General features: G+C 37.5%; 1 protein-coding gene across 2 annotated transcripts in view; it reads right to left on the bottom strand.

The window, feature by feature from the left end:
* Positions 1 to 2,680: 2,680 nt before the first annotated feature.
* LOC131750481 (ATPase PAAT-like) overlaps positions 2,681 to 16,544 on the bottom strand; it is an 18,037-nt gene continuing 4,173 nt past the window's right edge. Inside the window, exons 4-7 of one of the 2 annotated variants that reach the window (XM_067024421.1) lie at positions 15,582 to 15,788; positions 10,122 to 10,215; positions 8,660 to 9,114; positions 2,681 to 3,873 (exon numbers count right to left, since the gene is read on the bottom strand). In XM_067024421.1, coding sequence (XP_066880522.1) covers positions 8,954 to 9,114; positions 10,122 to 10,215; positions 15,582 to 15,788 — 462 coding nt within the window. In that variant the 3' untranslated portion in view covers positions 2,681 to 3,873; positions 8,660 to 8,953. The remainder of the gene's footprint in view (positions 3,874 to 8,659; positions 9,115 to 10,121; positions 10,216 to 15,581; positions 15,789 to 16,544) is intronic. The other variant, XM_059052923.2, reaches the window with a different exon arrangement.

Below are 16,544 nucleotides of genomic sequence, written 5' to 3'. Positions count from 1 at the left end.
TTTACTGTGGCTTGATTTGTGACCCAAGATGTGATCTATCCTGGAGAATGTTCTGCATGCACTTGAGAAGAAAGTGTAATCTGCTGTTTTTGGATAGAATGTCCTATAAATATCAATTAAATCTATCTGGTCTATTGTGTCATTTAAAGCTTCTGTTTCCTTGTTTATTTTCATTTTGGATGATCTGTCCATTGGTGTAAGTGAGGTGTTAAAGTCCCCCACTATTACTATGTTACTGTCAATTTCCTCTTTTATAGCTGTTAGCAGTTGCCTTATGTATTGAGGTGCTCCTGTGTTGGGTGCATATATAATTGTTATATCCTCTTCTTGGATTGATCCCTTGATCATTATGTACTATCCTTCCTTGTCTCTTGTAACATTCTTTATTTTAAAGTCTGTTTTATCTGATATGAGTATTGCTACTCCAGCTTTCTTTTGATTTCCATTTGCATGGAATATCTTTTTTCATCCCCTCACTTTCAGTCTGTATGTGTCCCTAGATCTGAAGTGGGTCTCTTGCAGACAGCATATAGATGGGTCTTGTTTTTGTATCCATCCAGCAATCCTGTGTCTTTTGGTTGGAACATTTAGTCCATTCACGTTTAAGGTAATTATCGATATGTATGTTCCTATTACCATTTTTAATTGTTTTGGGTTTGTTTTTGTAGGTCCTTTTTTTCTCTTGTGTTGCCCACTTAGAGAAGTTCCTTTAAAAATTATAGTAGAGCTAGTTTGGTGGTGCTGAATTCTCTTAGCTTTTGCTTGTATGTAAAGCTTTTAATTTCTCTATCAAATCTGAATGAGATCCTTGCTGCATAGAGTAATCTTGGTTGCAGTTTCTTCCCTTTCATCACTTTAAGTACATCATGCCACTCCCTTTTGGCTTGTAGAGTGTCTGCTGAGAAATCAGCTGTTAACCTTATGGGAGTTCCCTTGTATGCTATTTGTCATTTTTCCCTTGCTGCTTTCAATAATTTTTCTTTGTCTTTAACTTTTGCCAATTTGATTACTATGTATCTCGGTGTGTTTCTCCTTGGGTTTATCCTGTACGGGTCTCTGTGCACTTCCTGGACTTCGGTGGCTATTTCCTTTCCCATGTTAGGGAAGTTTTCGGCTATAATCTCTTCAAATGTTTTCTCAGGTCCTTTCTCTCTCTCCTCCTTCTGGGACCTCCATAATGCGAATGTTGTTGCATTTAACGTTGTCCCAGGGGTCTCTTTGGCTGTCTTCATTTCTTTTCATTCTTTTTTCTTTATTCTGTTCCGCAGCAGTGAATTCCACCATTCTGTCTTCCAGGTCACTTATCCATTCTTCTGCCTCAGTTATTCTGCTATTGATTCCTTCTAGTGTAGTTTTCATTTCAGTTATTGTATTGTTCATCTCTGTTTGTTTGTTCTTTAATTCTTCTAGGTCTTTGTTAAACATTTCTTGAATGTTTTCGATCTTTGCCTCCATTCTTTATCTGAGGTCCTGGATCATCTTCACTATCATTATTCTGAATTCTTTTTCTGGAAGGTTGCCTATCTCCACTTCACTTAGTTGTTTTTCTGGGGTTTTATCTTGTTCCTTCATCTGGTGCATAGCCCTCTGCCTTTTCATCTTGTCTATCTTTCTTTGAAAGTGGTTTCTGTTCCACAGGCTGCAGGACTGTAGCTCTTCTTGCTTCTGTTGTCTGCCCTCTGGTGGATGAGGCTATCTTAGAGGCTTGTGCAAGTTTCCTGATGAGAGGGACTGGTGGTGGGTAGAGCTGACTGTTTAAGCTAATGGATTTTAACTGGACCACCATACTGCACATTAATAATGGCAAGAAGGTGAGGAAAAGTATTCGAATTCTAATATAGGTTATCATTTTTAAAATTAATTCATGTGGACTCAGAAATTTAGGCTTAAGGGAATTTTACTATCTTGCAAATCCAAAGTCTTAGCTTACATTAGTCTGAACTGAAGACTTTGTCTCTTTAGAGAGATTTTGGCTTCTACAAACTGGAAAATTCAATTGAAGAATATTTTATATTATCTCTTTTCAATATTGTACCTTTATACATCTTTTTGACATGACCATATTTCTGTTTCAGATGTAATCAAGATGAGACTTGTAAGATGAATCATGTATCTGGAAGGAGGCATTTTGTCAATCAACAGACTACAACTACCAGAAGCTGTAATACTTAACTAAAGGGTTCAGCTTGCAGTGAGACAGATTTCTCCTGAACAACAAAGGAAATACTATCTTACAGCTATGTATATTGTGAGTGTCCCATAAATTAGAAAAGACTAGAAAAATATGCAAATTTTCAAGTGGCTGTAGTGAGAGTGTTTTCTATATACTGTGTCACCTTTGTAGTACGATACAAATGAACAGACTATATAAATTAGCTGTCATTTTAAAGAACTGACCAGGGCTTCCCTGGTGGCGCAGTGGTTGAGAATCCGCCTGCCGATGCAGGAGACACGGGTTCGTGCCCTGGTCCGGGAAGATCCCACATGCCGCAGAGCGACTGAGCCTGTGAGCCGTGGCCGCTAGGCCTGTGCGTCCGGAGCCTGTGCTCCGCAACGGGAGAGGCCACAACAGTGAGAGGCCCGCATAACGCAAAAAAAAAAAAAAAAAAAAAAAAGAACTGACCAAAATATCAATTGTGAGACACCCCTTTTCATAAAAATACAGCATTTTAAGCAAAGATTAGTTGAAAATTAAAAACTTGTATTTACTTAGACAAGTAGTTTCCAGAGTGGATACATTTATTTTTTAAATGCAAATACATCACCCTTCAACAGATATACAATAGTTATAATTTCCAAAAATTAAGTCTACCTGAGAGAATTGCAATCTCCTTGATTCACATGCCTAACCCTTCAAAGCAGAACCTCAGAATTTCACACTTTAAACATATAGAAGAAGGTTCTGGAAAGAGGAACGTGTATCAGCTCATAAAGGGAAATAGTTCCTTATATTTTCTGGGTTGACTGAGATAAAACAAGATGACTTCTCTCATTTTACATCAAACATTAAATCTAAAATAATATTCCTAACAAGGAATAGGCTAGTTGTGATTTTTATTTCCCTATCTACTGCTACACTGTACTGAAACAAATAATATTAACCTCATTGTAAACTCATTTTACACATGCTGAACACTGCACCTTGTTCATTATCTGAGATAAACAATACAAAATGTAAACTAGTGATTTGAATTAAAGGTATTAAGTATCCAATTTTCCAAAAACAATTGATTAGAAAAAGAAAAATTATCAAATATCCTAAGCATTATTTTTCAGGTGCCTAACTATAAAGTCTATGTATAAATAAAAAATGTACTTCTATGAAACACATATACAATACGAACTAATGAACTGCTTTAGAAATCCTTAAAATCTTAAACAGTTAATCCAGAAGTATACATAAATTTCACTGAAAGTGAAAAATATTGCAAACAAAAATAACTTATGATCCTATCATGTTAACTCAGTGTACAGTACTGGATTCATGCGTGAAGTAAAAATGAACACTGAGGTCACTTTAACTAAGTGGTAATATTTCAAAGGACATTAAATACCTGCTTTTCATAAACTTTTTGGGGGGGTTCGGCTTTGTAATAAATATGAAATAAGTATCTGCAGTACTTTGAACATGTTCAGTGCTATCTTTCTCCATTTGAAAGTCTTTCTCCAGAGTCATAATGTCTTAGAGGCATGCCAGAGGGTGGGGAGTTGGGACTTTGCAGCAAGTCCACTAACAAAGCAATCTTATTATCTATGTGCTCCTGGAGTTTATATATTCGCTGATCAATGTAGTCCATAAGTTTCTTTTCCATCAGTTCCATATTTTTAGAAAGAATCTTTTCCAAGTAGGAACAAATGGATTGCTCTTCCATTCTAAAAATAAATTAAAAAAATAATAATAGAACAATTTTCCCTAATAATACAACAAAAACAACCAAACTATAGTACAATAAGCAGCCAACACACATTGCTGAAATTTGTCTCCACAACTATACTGTCTCTTTACAACATATTTCCAGGTTCTAAAATACATATGCAACAGGCAACCACAATCCTGAATGCCCAAAGGATTCTTACTTCTTAAATTCTTTAAACATTTAAACATAAATTGAAATGAAAATATAAAAATGAAGATGATGGAATTTCTACCCTCAAAGAACAAGTCTTTAGATAGAAAGGGTCTTTTTGGTTTCTTTGAGCCTCAAATCAAAAGCGATCTTGCTGACTTTTTTTAAGGTCTCCATGTTTGTCTTCCAAGTGCTTCCCCAAGCAACCCTACAACTTAAACAGTTTTCTCTTTTTTCATCCAAACAACCTTACTAAAGCAGTGGAAGGACAGTGAATTTCAGAGTGTGGTCCACAAAACCCTGGGGTCACCATGACTTTTTCCAGGTGTTCCATGAGGTCAAAAGTATTTTTATAATAATAATAAAATATTATTTGAACATGAATCGTACAATGAATGTACAATGAATCATCCACAGGCTATACCATGTATAATGTCATTACTCTGATAACTAATAGCATGTATGGTTATATATTCTGTTTCCTAGAATTCCTTAAGGTAGTAGGTTTACAGTACAGATAAATGTTTTTCTCAGAGGTAACTCAATTGGTTCTCAGTATTTCTACTGTGGTCTTACTAGCTATGTATATTTATACATGCTATCATGCAACATATATGAGAATACAATCCAAAGCTAATAAAGTTTTACATAAATTTAAAACAATACCGAACTTCCCTGGTGGCGCAGTGGTTAAGAATCCGCCTGCCAATGTAGGGGACACAGGTTTGATCCCTGGTCTGGGAAGAGCCCACATGCCATGGAGCAACTAAGCCTGTGCACCACAACTACTGAAGCCTGCGTGCTCTAGGGCCTGCATGCCGCAACTACCAAGCCCACGTGCTGCAACTACTGAAGCCCGCGCACCTAGAGCCCATGCTCTGCAACAAGATGTCACTGCAGTGAGAAGACCATGCACCGCAAGGAAGAGGAGCCCCCACTCGCCGCAACTAGAGAAAGCCGGCACACAGCAACAGAGACCCAATGCAGCCAAATAAATAAACTATACCATTCTCACTAAACTTTTTAAAAAGAAAATATGGTATTTTTTAATAAAAATGTTTATGCTACTAGGTAATAAGCTTATTGTTATTTCTAAACTAATAAATATTTTTATATAGCCTACATAAATAAAAGTTCTTTGGAGTGCTCAATTATTTTTAAGAGGGTAAAGACCAAAAAGTTTGAGAACCACTACTCTAGAATATACGAGCTTTTTATTTTTCTCTTATTTTCAAATAATTATAGATTCACAGGACTTGTAAAGATACTATAATTCCCCAATGGTCCCAATCATTACATCTTACCTAACTATGGTATAATATCAAAACCAAGAATTTGATGTTAGTACAGTGTGTGTGTATGCCATTTTATCACTGTACACACATTCATGTAAACATCACGTTCTTGACAGAATCAAGTTCTGTCTCGATTGTAAAAACCACATCAAGAGACAGAACTATTCCTTAACTACAAAGATCTCCCTCCTGCTACCCTTTTATTGTCACGTCCACTCCCCTAATCTCCTCTATCCTTAACACCTGGTAATCACTAATACAGTCTTCATCTCTATTATTTTGAGAATGTTACACAAACAGAATCATATAGTATGTGACCTCTTGAGATTCTCTTTTGTCAATCAGCATAATGCCTTTGATAGACAACCAAGTTGCTGCATGTATCAACAGGTCATTCCTTTTTATTGCTGATAGCATCCCATGATATGGATATACCAGGGTTAATTTAATCACTCATCTATTTTAAGACATACTGGTAGTTTTTGGCTTTTACAATAAAGCTTCTATGAACAATTGTGTACTGGTTTTTATGTGGAAAGAAGTTTTCATTTCTCTGGGATAAATGCTCAGGAGTATGACTGCTGAGTCATATGGTAACTATATGTTTAGCTATTAGAAACTGCCAAACTTATTTAACGAGTGGCTGTACCACTTTAAATCGCCACGAGCAATGTATTAGAGATCCAGTTTCTCCACATCCTCATTGGTATTTGGTTTTGTTATCATTTTTAAACTTTTTATTTTAGCCACTCTGCGTAGTGGTTTCTTGTGGTTTTAATGTGTGTTTCCTTAATAGCCATGAGTTCAACAGCACTTATATTTATGTGCTTATTTGCTTTTTGTACATTCTCTCTGGTATAATATCTCTTTATGTCTTTTGCCCATGTTCTAATTGGACTTTTTTAATGTTGAGTCTTGAGAGTTCTTTCTATATTTTAGATATAAGTCATTTGTTGGATATGTATTTGCAAATATTTTCCCTAACTTTATAATTTGTATTTTATTCCTCTTTACAGAGAAGAGCAAAAGTTTTACATTTTCATGGCATCTAATATATCAAATTTTCGATTACCCTGCTTTTGGTGTCATATCTAAGAAGTCCTGCCTTCTCTTAGGTCCCCAAAGATTGTTTCCTATGTATTATTAGAAAAATTTTATAGCTTTATGTTTTACATTTAAGTCTATGATCCATTTTGAACTAATTTTTATATAAGGTATGAGGTTTGGGTCATGGTTCACTTTTTGCCCTTTGGATATCCAATTGCTCCATCACCGTGTGTTAAACAGACTATTATTCCTTTATTGAATTGCTGTTGCACCTTTGTCAAAAATTAGGTGAGCATATTTATGTGGGTCTATTTCTGAGCCCTCTATTATGTTCCACTGACCTATGTGTCTGTCCCTCTGCCATCACTACATCATCTTGAATACTCTCACTACATAAGACTCGACACTGGGAAGAGTGATTCCTCCCACTTCATTCTTTTTCAAAGTTGTTTTAGCTATTCTACCTCTTTTGCTTTTCATATAATTTTTAAAATGATCCTGCTTATGTCTGCCAAATATTGTGGTGGGATTTCAATATGCATAATATTAAGCCTGCATATCAATGGGGAGAACTGACAACTTCACTATGTTAGAAATTGAACTGGTAATTTAACAGTTTCCAGGAAAGAAATATCCAGGCCCAGTTGCTTTCCTTAGAGACTTCTACCAAACAGTTTAAGAAGAAATAATACTAATTTTACACAATCTCTTCTAAGATGTAGAACTCATCTTAAGAGGTATTACCCTCATGAAAACCAGAGAAAGACAGTACAAGAAAAATACAGACCAGTATCTCTAATGAATTAGATGCAAGAATACTCAACAAAATATTAGCAAATCAGATCCAGCATTGTGTAAAAAAGAATTACAGCCCACAACCAAGTGGGATTTATTTTAGGTATACAAGGCAGGTTCAGTTTTTGAAATTAATGTAATTCACCATATGAACAGGCTACAGAAGAAAATTCATGATCATATGAATGGCTATAGGAAAAATATTTGACAAAATCCTATACCCATCTATGATGAAAGAAACGCTCAGGTAACTAGGAACCAAGGAACACTAAGCCTCACAGTCCCTGAGCAATCTGACTTCTTTCCACCTTTTATAGTCTTTGTATGTTTGCTGTATTATGTCCAGGGATTTTCATTGGTAAAAAGGGGGATCTGAGAGAAATGGGGACATTACATCTCAGCTGGACCCAGGAGCAGTTTTTAAATCTGTTTAGGTTTTTTTTTTTCCTTTGGGTTTTATTGCTTGTTTGTTTTGTTTTGCTATATCACAAGTTAACATTGATTAGACTATCAACAACTAAAGACTGGAACGTCCCTGGTGGTCCAGTGGTTAAGACTCTGTGCTTCCAGTGCAGGGGCAAGGGTTCCATCCCTGGTCGGGAAACTAAGAACTAAGATCCCGCATGCCACGCAGCACGGCCAAAACAAAAAACAAAAAAAAATAATTAAAGACTATTGTTATCTTTCCTTATCCTTCCCAAATAAGAACCACTTGTTCAATAATGTCAACTCCTCAAATTGAATGCTATTGGAGACATTAAGAAAGTTTCAACCAATACAACTCCCTCATTTTACATGGGAAAAAAGGCTAAGCCAAAAGATTTAAACAGAAAGGCAACAGTTAAGCTAGAACTATGATTAGAGTCCTGAATTCCAATCTAGTGTGAAATTGGGACACATTACATCTATATAAAGGATGGGGAACATACTAAAACATACATAAACACTTAGCCACCCCTCAATCAAAGCAGGACTGGAAAAAATTGGAATTATGAGATCAGGGGATAAGGGCCTGTACACTAGAAATAATTTAGAGCTGAAAAATGTTTGGATGACTCCGAAATTAGCCTAGGTCACACATGATCTACAAAGGAAATCTGTTACAATGGCTCACTTCATACAATCTGGCAAAAAATGTACATATCATGGTCAACACGGCTCCTCTCCACTCAGGCAGACAACTCTCTACTCTGACCCTATCTGCTGCTCGTACCCCTTCCATCAGACGCCTGACAAGTGCTCGGCACCTCCAGTTTTACACACTTCTTTCAAAGCAATCCATCCTACTCTGCTGAGTATTTCTTTCCTATAGTGTGTTAATGGTGAAAGGTAAAAGCTCCTAAAATCCTCTCTGGAAACATTTTCAGGCAGTAGTTATTGAAACAAACCTGTTTTCCCCCACCTGCCTCCCCGCTCCTGCCCCCAATCTAAACCACACTTGTCTTAAATACTTACGTAACACCAACAGTGCCTTCGCCGGGCTTGGTGATGCTTTCCTGCCACTTGGTGTTGGGTCCCACACGGAGGTGGTTCACGTGACTACACAGATTCTGCAGAAAAGGCAGCAGCTCAGAGTGAGGTGTATGTGAGTTGTCACTTGCTTTCTTTGGTAAGAAAGAAGATACTGCATTCTGAAGATCATTCTCAGGAAGAGAATGGTTTTGTGGCACAATTTTACACTCTTGGAGGCCTGTCATATTTCCTCCACCAGCTGGCTGTGTACTTTTATCAATGTAAGCTGTTAAGTCTTCAGTCATGTTTCCAGATGTCAATCCAGTTCTGGAAGGGAAAGGCGTGGAGGATGACTTGCTGAAGGCTCCTGAAGTAGAAGATGACTGCAGTCCGACCGTGTGCTTGTATCCAGTGCTTCCCCAAACTGACTGAAGCTGCTCTCCAATGGGAATACAATTCTAAGCAAGGTAAATAAGAAAATGTTATTATTAACATGAATGATAATGACAGGTAACTCTGGAATAACTCACAGTCAGGCAATGTGCCTTCTTTCATTTGATCCCCAAAACTTTCACATGAAATAAGCTATAGCTACTATCCCAATGTTAAGTTAGGAGACCAAGATTAACGTTAACCTGGCCAAGGTAACACAGCTAGTCAGTGGCAGAAGCAGGACTGGAACCCAGGCCACCAAACTCCAGAGTCAGGACTTCTAATCATTTCACTAGTTTTGCTAAGGAAAATATTCAAATAAATACAAGCATACTTAGTAAAACTGCATGGGCTTATTTTAATGTTTCCTCTACAAAGGCCTCCTTAATATATAGTAATAAAATGTAGTATTCTCAGCTGTGTCACAGTAATTGATAACTTCCATAGAATTAAAAATCGTCTGCCCACCGTCACATATGGTAATTCAACCTAAGGATATGCAATTTATTTTCATTGGAAGGTAGACCAGATAGTTACATACTTAAAGTATGATGTTATATGAATACTTCTGTGACATTTTCAATGACTAAAACGAGCTACCTTTTGGCGAAGTCTGCCTTAATAATTTGTAGGGTAATGGTTATGTTTTGTGGCCTCAACTCCACCGGCTATGCTATATTATTTCCTGAGAAGACTCACGCTCACCTTTGAGAGCAGGTTACACTGTCTCCTATACAGGGCCATGTTCTTGCTATACTCTTCAATTTTTCCACAAGAGAAAAGCGAAACTACCTCTAGCCTATCTAACTGTTAAGTTATACACCTCCATCTTAACTTCTAAACACAGAACGCTACTAGGGATTCTTATAGGGGATATCATCTCATACTTAATGTTGCTCAGTATCCATTAGACAGACTGAGAAAAATATTATACAAGATTAGCTGAAAACACTTAGTCTGTATATTTTCTGGATATTCTAAATGATTCTTGGATTAAGCCAGCCCCAAACTCATTCATTCAGCAAATATTTACCAGAAATCTGCTCTGTGTTAGGTACTGTCTCAGGCACTGGTAATAAGCCAGTGAACAAAACAAATGAAAATTGCCGATCTGTGGACACTACAATCTAGGGAGCAGAGAGAGACAAACAACAAAGAAAAAAAGAAAGACAATACATCCTGTGAATAGAGATGGTGAAAAATACTTTAGGGAAAACATAGCAGGAAAGGGGAATGATGGGAGCATGGACGTTGGTAGGGTGGGAACAACAAAGGCCCCACAGAACTTCTACTGAACTGCCTGTTGGAAAAACTCTCTTTATAAAGAAATCTTACCTCCTTCTATTGAATGCAAGTTTTGAAAAAATCTTAAATTATTCCTAAAAACGAGGATTATATACAATTATATTTACAAAATTTAAAAATTAGACAACTCTCCTTAGGTGAAAAGGAGCTTTACTCGGTCATAAAGGAAAAACTCGATTATTTTTGGTAGTGGCAAAATTTTGGTACTGCAAAAAAACCTTTATGATAGAAAACTGAAAATTCTACAAAACAGCAATCACATAAATAGTGGATCAATGCCAAAATTGTTCACAACAAATAATTTTGCAGAATTTTTTTATTTTTATTTTATTTATTTATTTTTTTAATTTTTTTTTTTTTTTGCTGTACACAGGCCTCTCACTGTTGTGGCCTCTCTGGTTGCGGAGCACAGGCTCCGGACGCGCAGGCTCAGCAGCCATGGCTCACGGGCCCAACCATTCCGCAGCATGTGGGATCTCCCCGGAGATCAGGCACGGGCACGAACCCGTGTCCCCTGCATAGACAGGTGGACTCTCAACCACTGTGCCACCAAGGAAGCCCCTTGCAGAAATTTTAATTAGAAAAATCCAAATGCAATGAAGACATTTGCTGTATGAGTTTTTCTATTTTGATATACAGTAATATTTTATTATAAGAAATTCACTGATTATAAAAATTAGTCATATTTTTCTCAGATAAAAGCTCTTAAGGTGATTATTTTTCACTTTGAATTAAATGTTAAGAAATTCACAGGTTAATCTAATATGGCAGTGCAGTAAATGACCCAACCTTAGTTGCTGATGACTATTCTACTTCTTTTGTTTGACTTTATTCAATTCTTAATTTTCTTGAGCTGTCATATGTTGCCTTGGAAGGCACCTCAAACCCTTTTAAAAGTAGGCAGAAGAATATGTATACAATAATTCATATGTACTTACTGTTTAGGGTCCGTGTCATATTTTATGTGAAAAAAAAAATTACAGAGCAGCCTAAAAAAACATGAAAGCATTTATGTAGAATTGTGTCCACATACTTGTACATGTGTATACTTAATTTCATATATGTACATATACTCCCAGATTTTTGAAAAACTGTTTATCTCTGAACATCTTGTAGGATTTCTCAAGAGACTCTCTTTAACTTTTTTAATTATAAAGAATTTGAACTAGTATTACATTGAAAATGCAAGAAAAAAGACCTTTTTACTTTTATAAGATGAAAAAGGTAAACAGTGAAAACCTTGAATAACTGAATATATTTTCTTTGAGAAAATGGGGCACAGCTTTTCCTCAGATAACAGTAAATGACAACTATATGCCAGGCACTTTGATTCAGAATTCCTACTCAATTATTCTAAAGTGCTAAAGCAAAAACAAATCAAAGTCAGCTCGTGTGAACTTCAAATACAAGGAAATAAGAAATCACTTTAAGAAACTTTCCAGAAAACAAGGAACCACAAGGCAAGGGTGAAGCAGGGAGTCTAGACAGCTGTTCCCCAGGCCCTTTCTTTCCTCATCAGGACAGGCCCTGCCCCAATTAACATATGAAGGTTCCAAACAGTGTGTGATTACACCCCTTCCATAGAAGGAGAGGTTCTAATCGTGAAACATCCCTACTTTATACTCAACAGATAGTTACAGAGCTTATATGACACTTTCCAGGAAGACATTCCACGGATTCCTTGTTTGTGGACAAAAGCAATCCTAGAGAACCAGGTATATCCTGTGAGAATCATTCATAAATATAGCCTCCCCACGAGAAAGAAGACTTTTATTAGCATGTTTAAAAGACGATTTAACAGGATCACCTTCTTTCTTCCCCAGGGGGTTTCCCAAATGTCCCCATAGATAATGATTTAGCACTGTGTTGGGGGGTTACAACACACGTGCTGTTGGTTGGAGGACTTGTGTTTCTATATGATAGAAAATGCGACAAGGACACACACCAAGCTTGGGAATAGGATGAGAGTTGCGAGAGCACTCTTACAATATTCCTCATGTACTTGTGAATGGACGGAAATCACATAGCGAAGAAAATGTATTACTTTGGGAATTAAACAAAAAACCCTAAAAACATGGGCAACAAACCCCACAAACTACTATTCATGTCATTTCTTTTCCAAAGTCAAGGTTTTAAAACATAAAAATCAGTCCATGAACTGATTTTACTTAATTCATTAACCCTCTCTAATGTTTCCAAAATTTTCCACACAAAAAAAATCTCTTCTGTTTTTAAATGTTTAATCTCTATGTCCACTGGATCCTTCCCCTCAAACATCTGTTCTTAAAATATGCTATGCATAAGACTCATCTGGCATTACCTGTATAAAATAGGTGAGTCCTGGATCACATCCTCAGTGTTTCAGGTCACTGGTGAGGGCCAGGATTCTGCACTTTATAAACATTCCAAGGGATTCTGAGACCGGCAGGTTCCTTATCGCTATCATTCTTGAAACAACCCACTTTACCCTGCTGCCTCCACATTCTAACTACCCATTTACTATCTAATGCCTCAAAATCTGCTTGTCCTCTCATCACTATTCAAACTGACCCCCTGAAGATCTCCAAGGAGTACTTAGTTGATAATCCAAAGGGCATATATAGTATATAAAATTTACTCGGAGCCATAAACTAGACAGACAGGTCCTCTTTGCACAAAGCTTATATTTTAATGAGATACACAGAACAACACATAAACAAGAACAGGCAAGAAAGCGCTGATGAAAATATATGATACAGATTTGGAGGAAAAGGCTAATATTTTTATCGGGTGGTTAGGGAAGGTGTCATTCAAGATGGAACGTTTAAGGTGAGGTTGACATAACAAGAAAAAGGCAGACTTGCTAAGATCAGGAAGAGAGGATTCTGGCCAAAGAGAACAGTTAAGAGGGCAAAGGTCCTGAGGTGGGAGCACGTCTGGATATTTGTGGAATACCCACTTCAGAATGTCTAGAGCAAGGCATCTAAGGAGATGCAGCAGGAGATGAGGTTGAGGAGGTAACGAGGGCCCAGATCTCAGATGAGAGAGTAAGGAATCTGGATTAGTTCTGAGTGTCAAGGGAAGCAGTCAGGGGGCTTGACACAGGGGAAGTCGAGTCTGATTGACCCTTTGAGATCATTCTGCTTGCACTGTGGAGAGGGAGCACTGGAGCAGGAGGACCAGTTAGGAACCTCCTGAGGTATGGAGGTGAGATAATAGTGCCAGAGGAAGAAGAGTGTGGACCCTGTTCATTTTAAAGCTCTCCTTTCCATGCTTTCCAAGATCATCCTCAACTCTCCTGTTCTCCTATGTCTGCCTGTTGATCCAAAGATACTTGTCCTAAATTAATATTGGCAAATCTCACAAAAGTTATATAAGTTTGTAAACTCATATTATTGGTTTTAAACTTTCATCCTATGATCTTACCAGTATCATTGTTTAGATTGTAAACACGAAGAAATTTATTCTCAAAAAGAGGAAGCAATGCCAAAATAACACAGAACTAAGAGTTCTGAATTCAGGTCTCGTGACATCAGATCTCTTGCGACTCTTAAGCACGCTGTGTCCTGCTCTTCTGGTTCCTTTTTCCTCTCCCTGTGTTCTTAGCAAATGCACCTACTCTCTCAGGGTCTTCCTTCCTGGCTCCGGTCTCTCCCCTCACCCCCTTCCCCATCATCTACTAGGCATGCTCCTCCCAAACCTCCCTCCTCTCCATCAGCCCCACCTGCGTTTCCAAAGCCTCACAACATTATCCCAGGGCATGTGTTATTCACATCTAAAACTCAACACTCCCAAAGTAAACTCCTTTTCCCCCCAAGTCGCTTCCTCCCTTGTGTTCCATGTATATTATGGTATCACCATTTTCAAAACTTTAGTTTCACGTTTGATTCTGTTCTTCTCCCACAGAACCCATATTAATTAAGTTAGTTGTCAAGTCCCAATGGCCCCACTGTTGTAGCCTCTCACAATCCAGCATCAGGTTACTCCTTCCAAGTTTAGACTTTCATTAACTCTCCTCTGGATGACGGAAATAACACAGAGCTGCTTTCCTTCTTGTAGCCTCACTTTCTGTTGACGCATCTTTCCTACTGACTCATCTTACACATAATAGCGGATTAAATTTATTAAAACAGAGCTTAAAAACACCCTCAAACTTTATAACATCATTCAAAATCCTCTAAGATCCAGCCCCAGTGTATCTGAATCTTCCTGTCACTTCTTCACTCCAGAGAAATGAACTTCTATTCATTTCCTAGCTACATCCTATTCCTCTAGCACTGAAGATTTAATCCATACTGTTCTCTACCTCTCAAGTTGCATTCCTCCAAATTTACTTGCCTAATCCCACCCTTCCTCTTTAAAGGCCCTAGGTAAAATGCTACTTCCTTTAATAAGCCTTTCCTAGCATTCCTCATCATTCCCCCACTTAGATGCCCTGGCTCCCCTAAAAAGACTATAAATAAAGATCCTTAAAGACAGGCTGCTCTTTGAATCTTCGAAAGTTAACCAAAACAGTGTCTTATCCTTCGATAAGGAGCTTAATAAATCCTTGCTGAATGAATGAGCAAGAGAATTCATAGAAAGCTGTGAAGTCTGTACCAAAAACATTTCTTTTGCAAGATGCTATTTTTACATAAGTCAGTAAAGGTAACAGTCAAATCAGCAATAAAAGTTGAGGGAATTCCCTAGTGGTGCAGTGGCTAAGAATCCGCCTGCCAATGCCGGGGACACAGGTTTGAGCCCTGGTCTGGGAACATCCCACATGCCGCGGAGCAACTAAGCCCGTGTGCCACAACTACTAAGCCTACGCTCTACAGTCCCCAAACCACAACTACTGAGCCCGCATGCCACAACTACTGAAGCCCCCATGCCTAGAGCCCACACTCCGCTACAAGAGAGGCCACCACAATGAGAGGCCGAGCACCGCAACAAAGAGTGGCCCCTGCTCGCTGCAACTAGAGAAAGCCCGCGCGCAGCAACAAAGACCCAATGCAGCCAAAAATAAATAAATAAATAATTAGTTAAGTAACTTATTAAAACAGAATACAAAATTTAAAAACTAAAAAAAAAAAAATTCCGAACCAAAATAAATTGTTAAAATAAATAATAAAAGTTGCAAGGAAAAAATTTATGTCACTACATGTCTTTGTAAGAATCCATTATTTAAAGAATTTTAATGGTATTTGGAAAGAAATCCATTTCTACTCACCTGCTGCTGGAATCTAACCATATTCATCAGTTGCTGAGCTCCAGGTGATAACTTTGACCCCAAGGACTCCATGATGGTTTGGACCCTCTCCAGGTCTATCCTTGATCCTAGAGCAGGACAGCCTGCTGAAGAATTTGCCAAAACTGGCCTCATGTGTACCACAACTTTACTGATGAACACACACTGCTTTTCACCAAAGGAGAGCAACTAATATAAAACAAAAGTTCAGGAAAATTAATAATGATAATAAAAACAATCATTATTTAAGGTCACTTCTTGTTAATACTGAAGTAAGACTGAAGCATTCAAGACTCTGAAAATTAACCTCAAGTACATTTTTAAGTTTTCTCTGGTCATAGTCAGAAAAAGGCTAAAAATTACTACGTGAATTTTAAAAGTCTTACTGCAACTAAAAAATTAAGTGTAAATAATGTTTTACTTACTAGTTTAAGGAATTAAGGATAAAATATACCAATCTGAAACCATAACATACTGAAACTTGCTATAATATTATTTAATACAAAATAAGACTCTCTAGAAACCCATGCAAAGTGTTTGCTGAAATACTAAATATAAGTCAGTATTTTAGAATTTAAAAGGAATTCTAAAGGAATTCTAAGAGAATGTCCAGATGACTTAAGAGAGCACAATAGTTTACATATAGAAAAGATGAGTTCACGATGATTTTCTAACTTGTGAAAAGAGTAAATAAAGGTCAACTTTGACCCTAGCTCTTCTGGCTTCTATCCCAGTAGCTTTTCCAATGCTTTATGCTTCTTCATGTTGTCCATGCTTCTAAACCAAAAGACATTTCATGTGTGGTGTAGGACAACAAAGTAGCAAAGTGGAACGAAAACAGCATTTAGAATCACAGAACTGAGTTCAGTGATGGCTCTGCCTGGGTGACCATGGGCAAATGCCAAACTTGAGTCAGGAGTAAAATGAGTTCACATGGTTGTTATG

The sequence above is a fragment of the Kogia breviceps genome, chromosome 2, assembly GCF_026419965.1.
Source record: "Kogia breviceps isolate mKogBre1 chromosome 2, mKogBre1 haplotype 1, whole genome shotgun sequence".
Classification (NCBI taxonomy): Eukaryota; Metazoa; Chordata; class Mammalia; order Artiodactyla; family Physeteridae; genus Kogia; species Kogia breviceps.
Note: the sequence above shows the minus strand (reverse complement) of the source record. Positions and strands in the feature narration are given on the sequence as shown.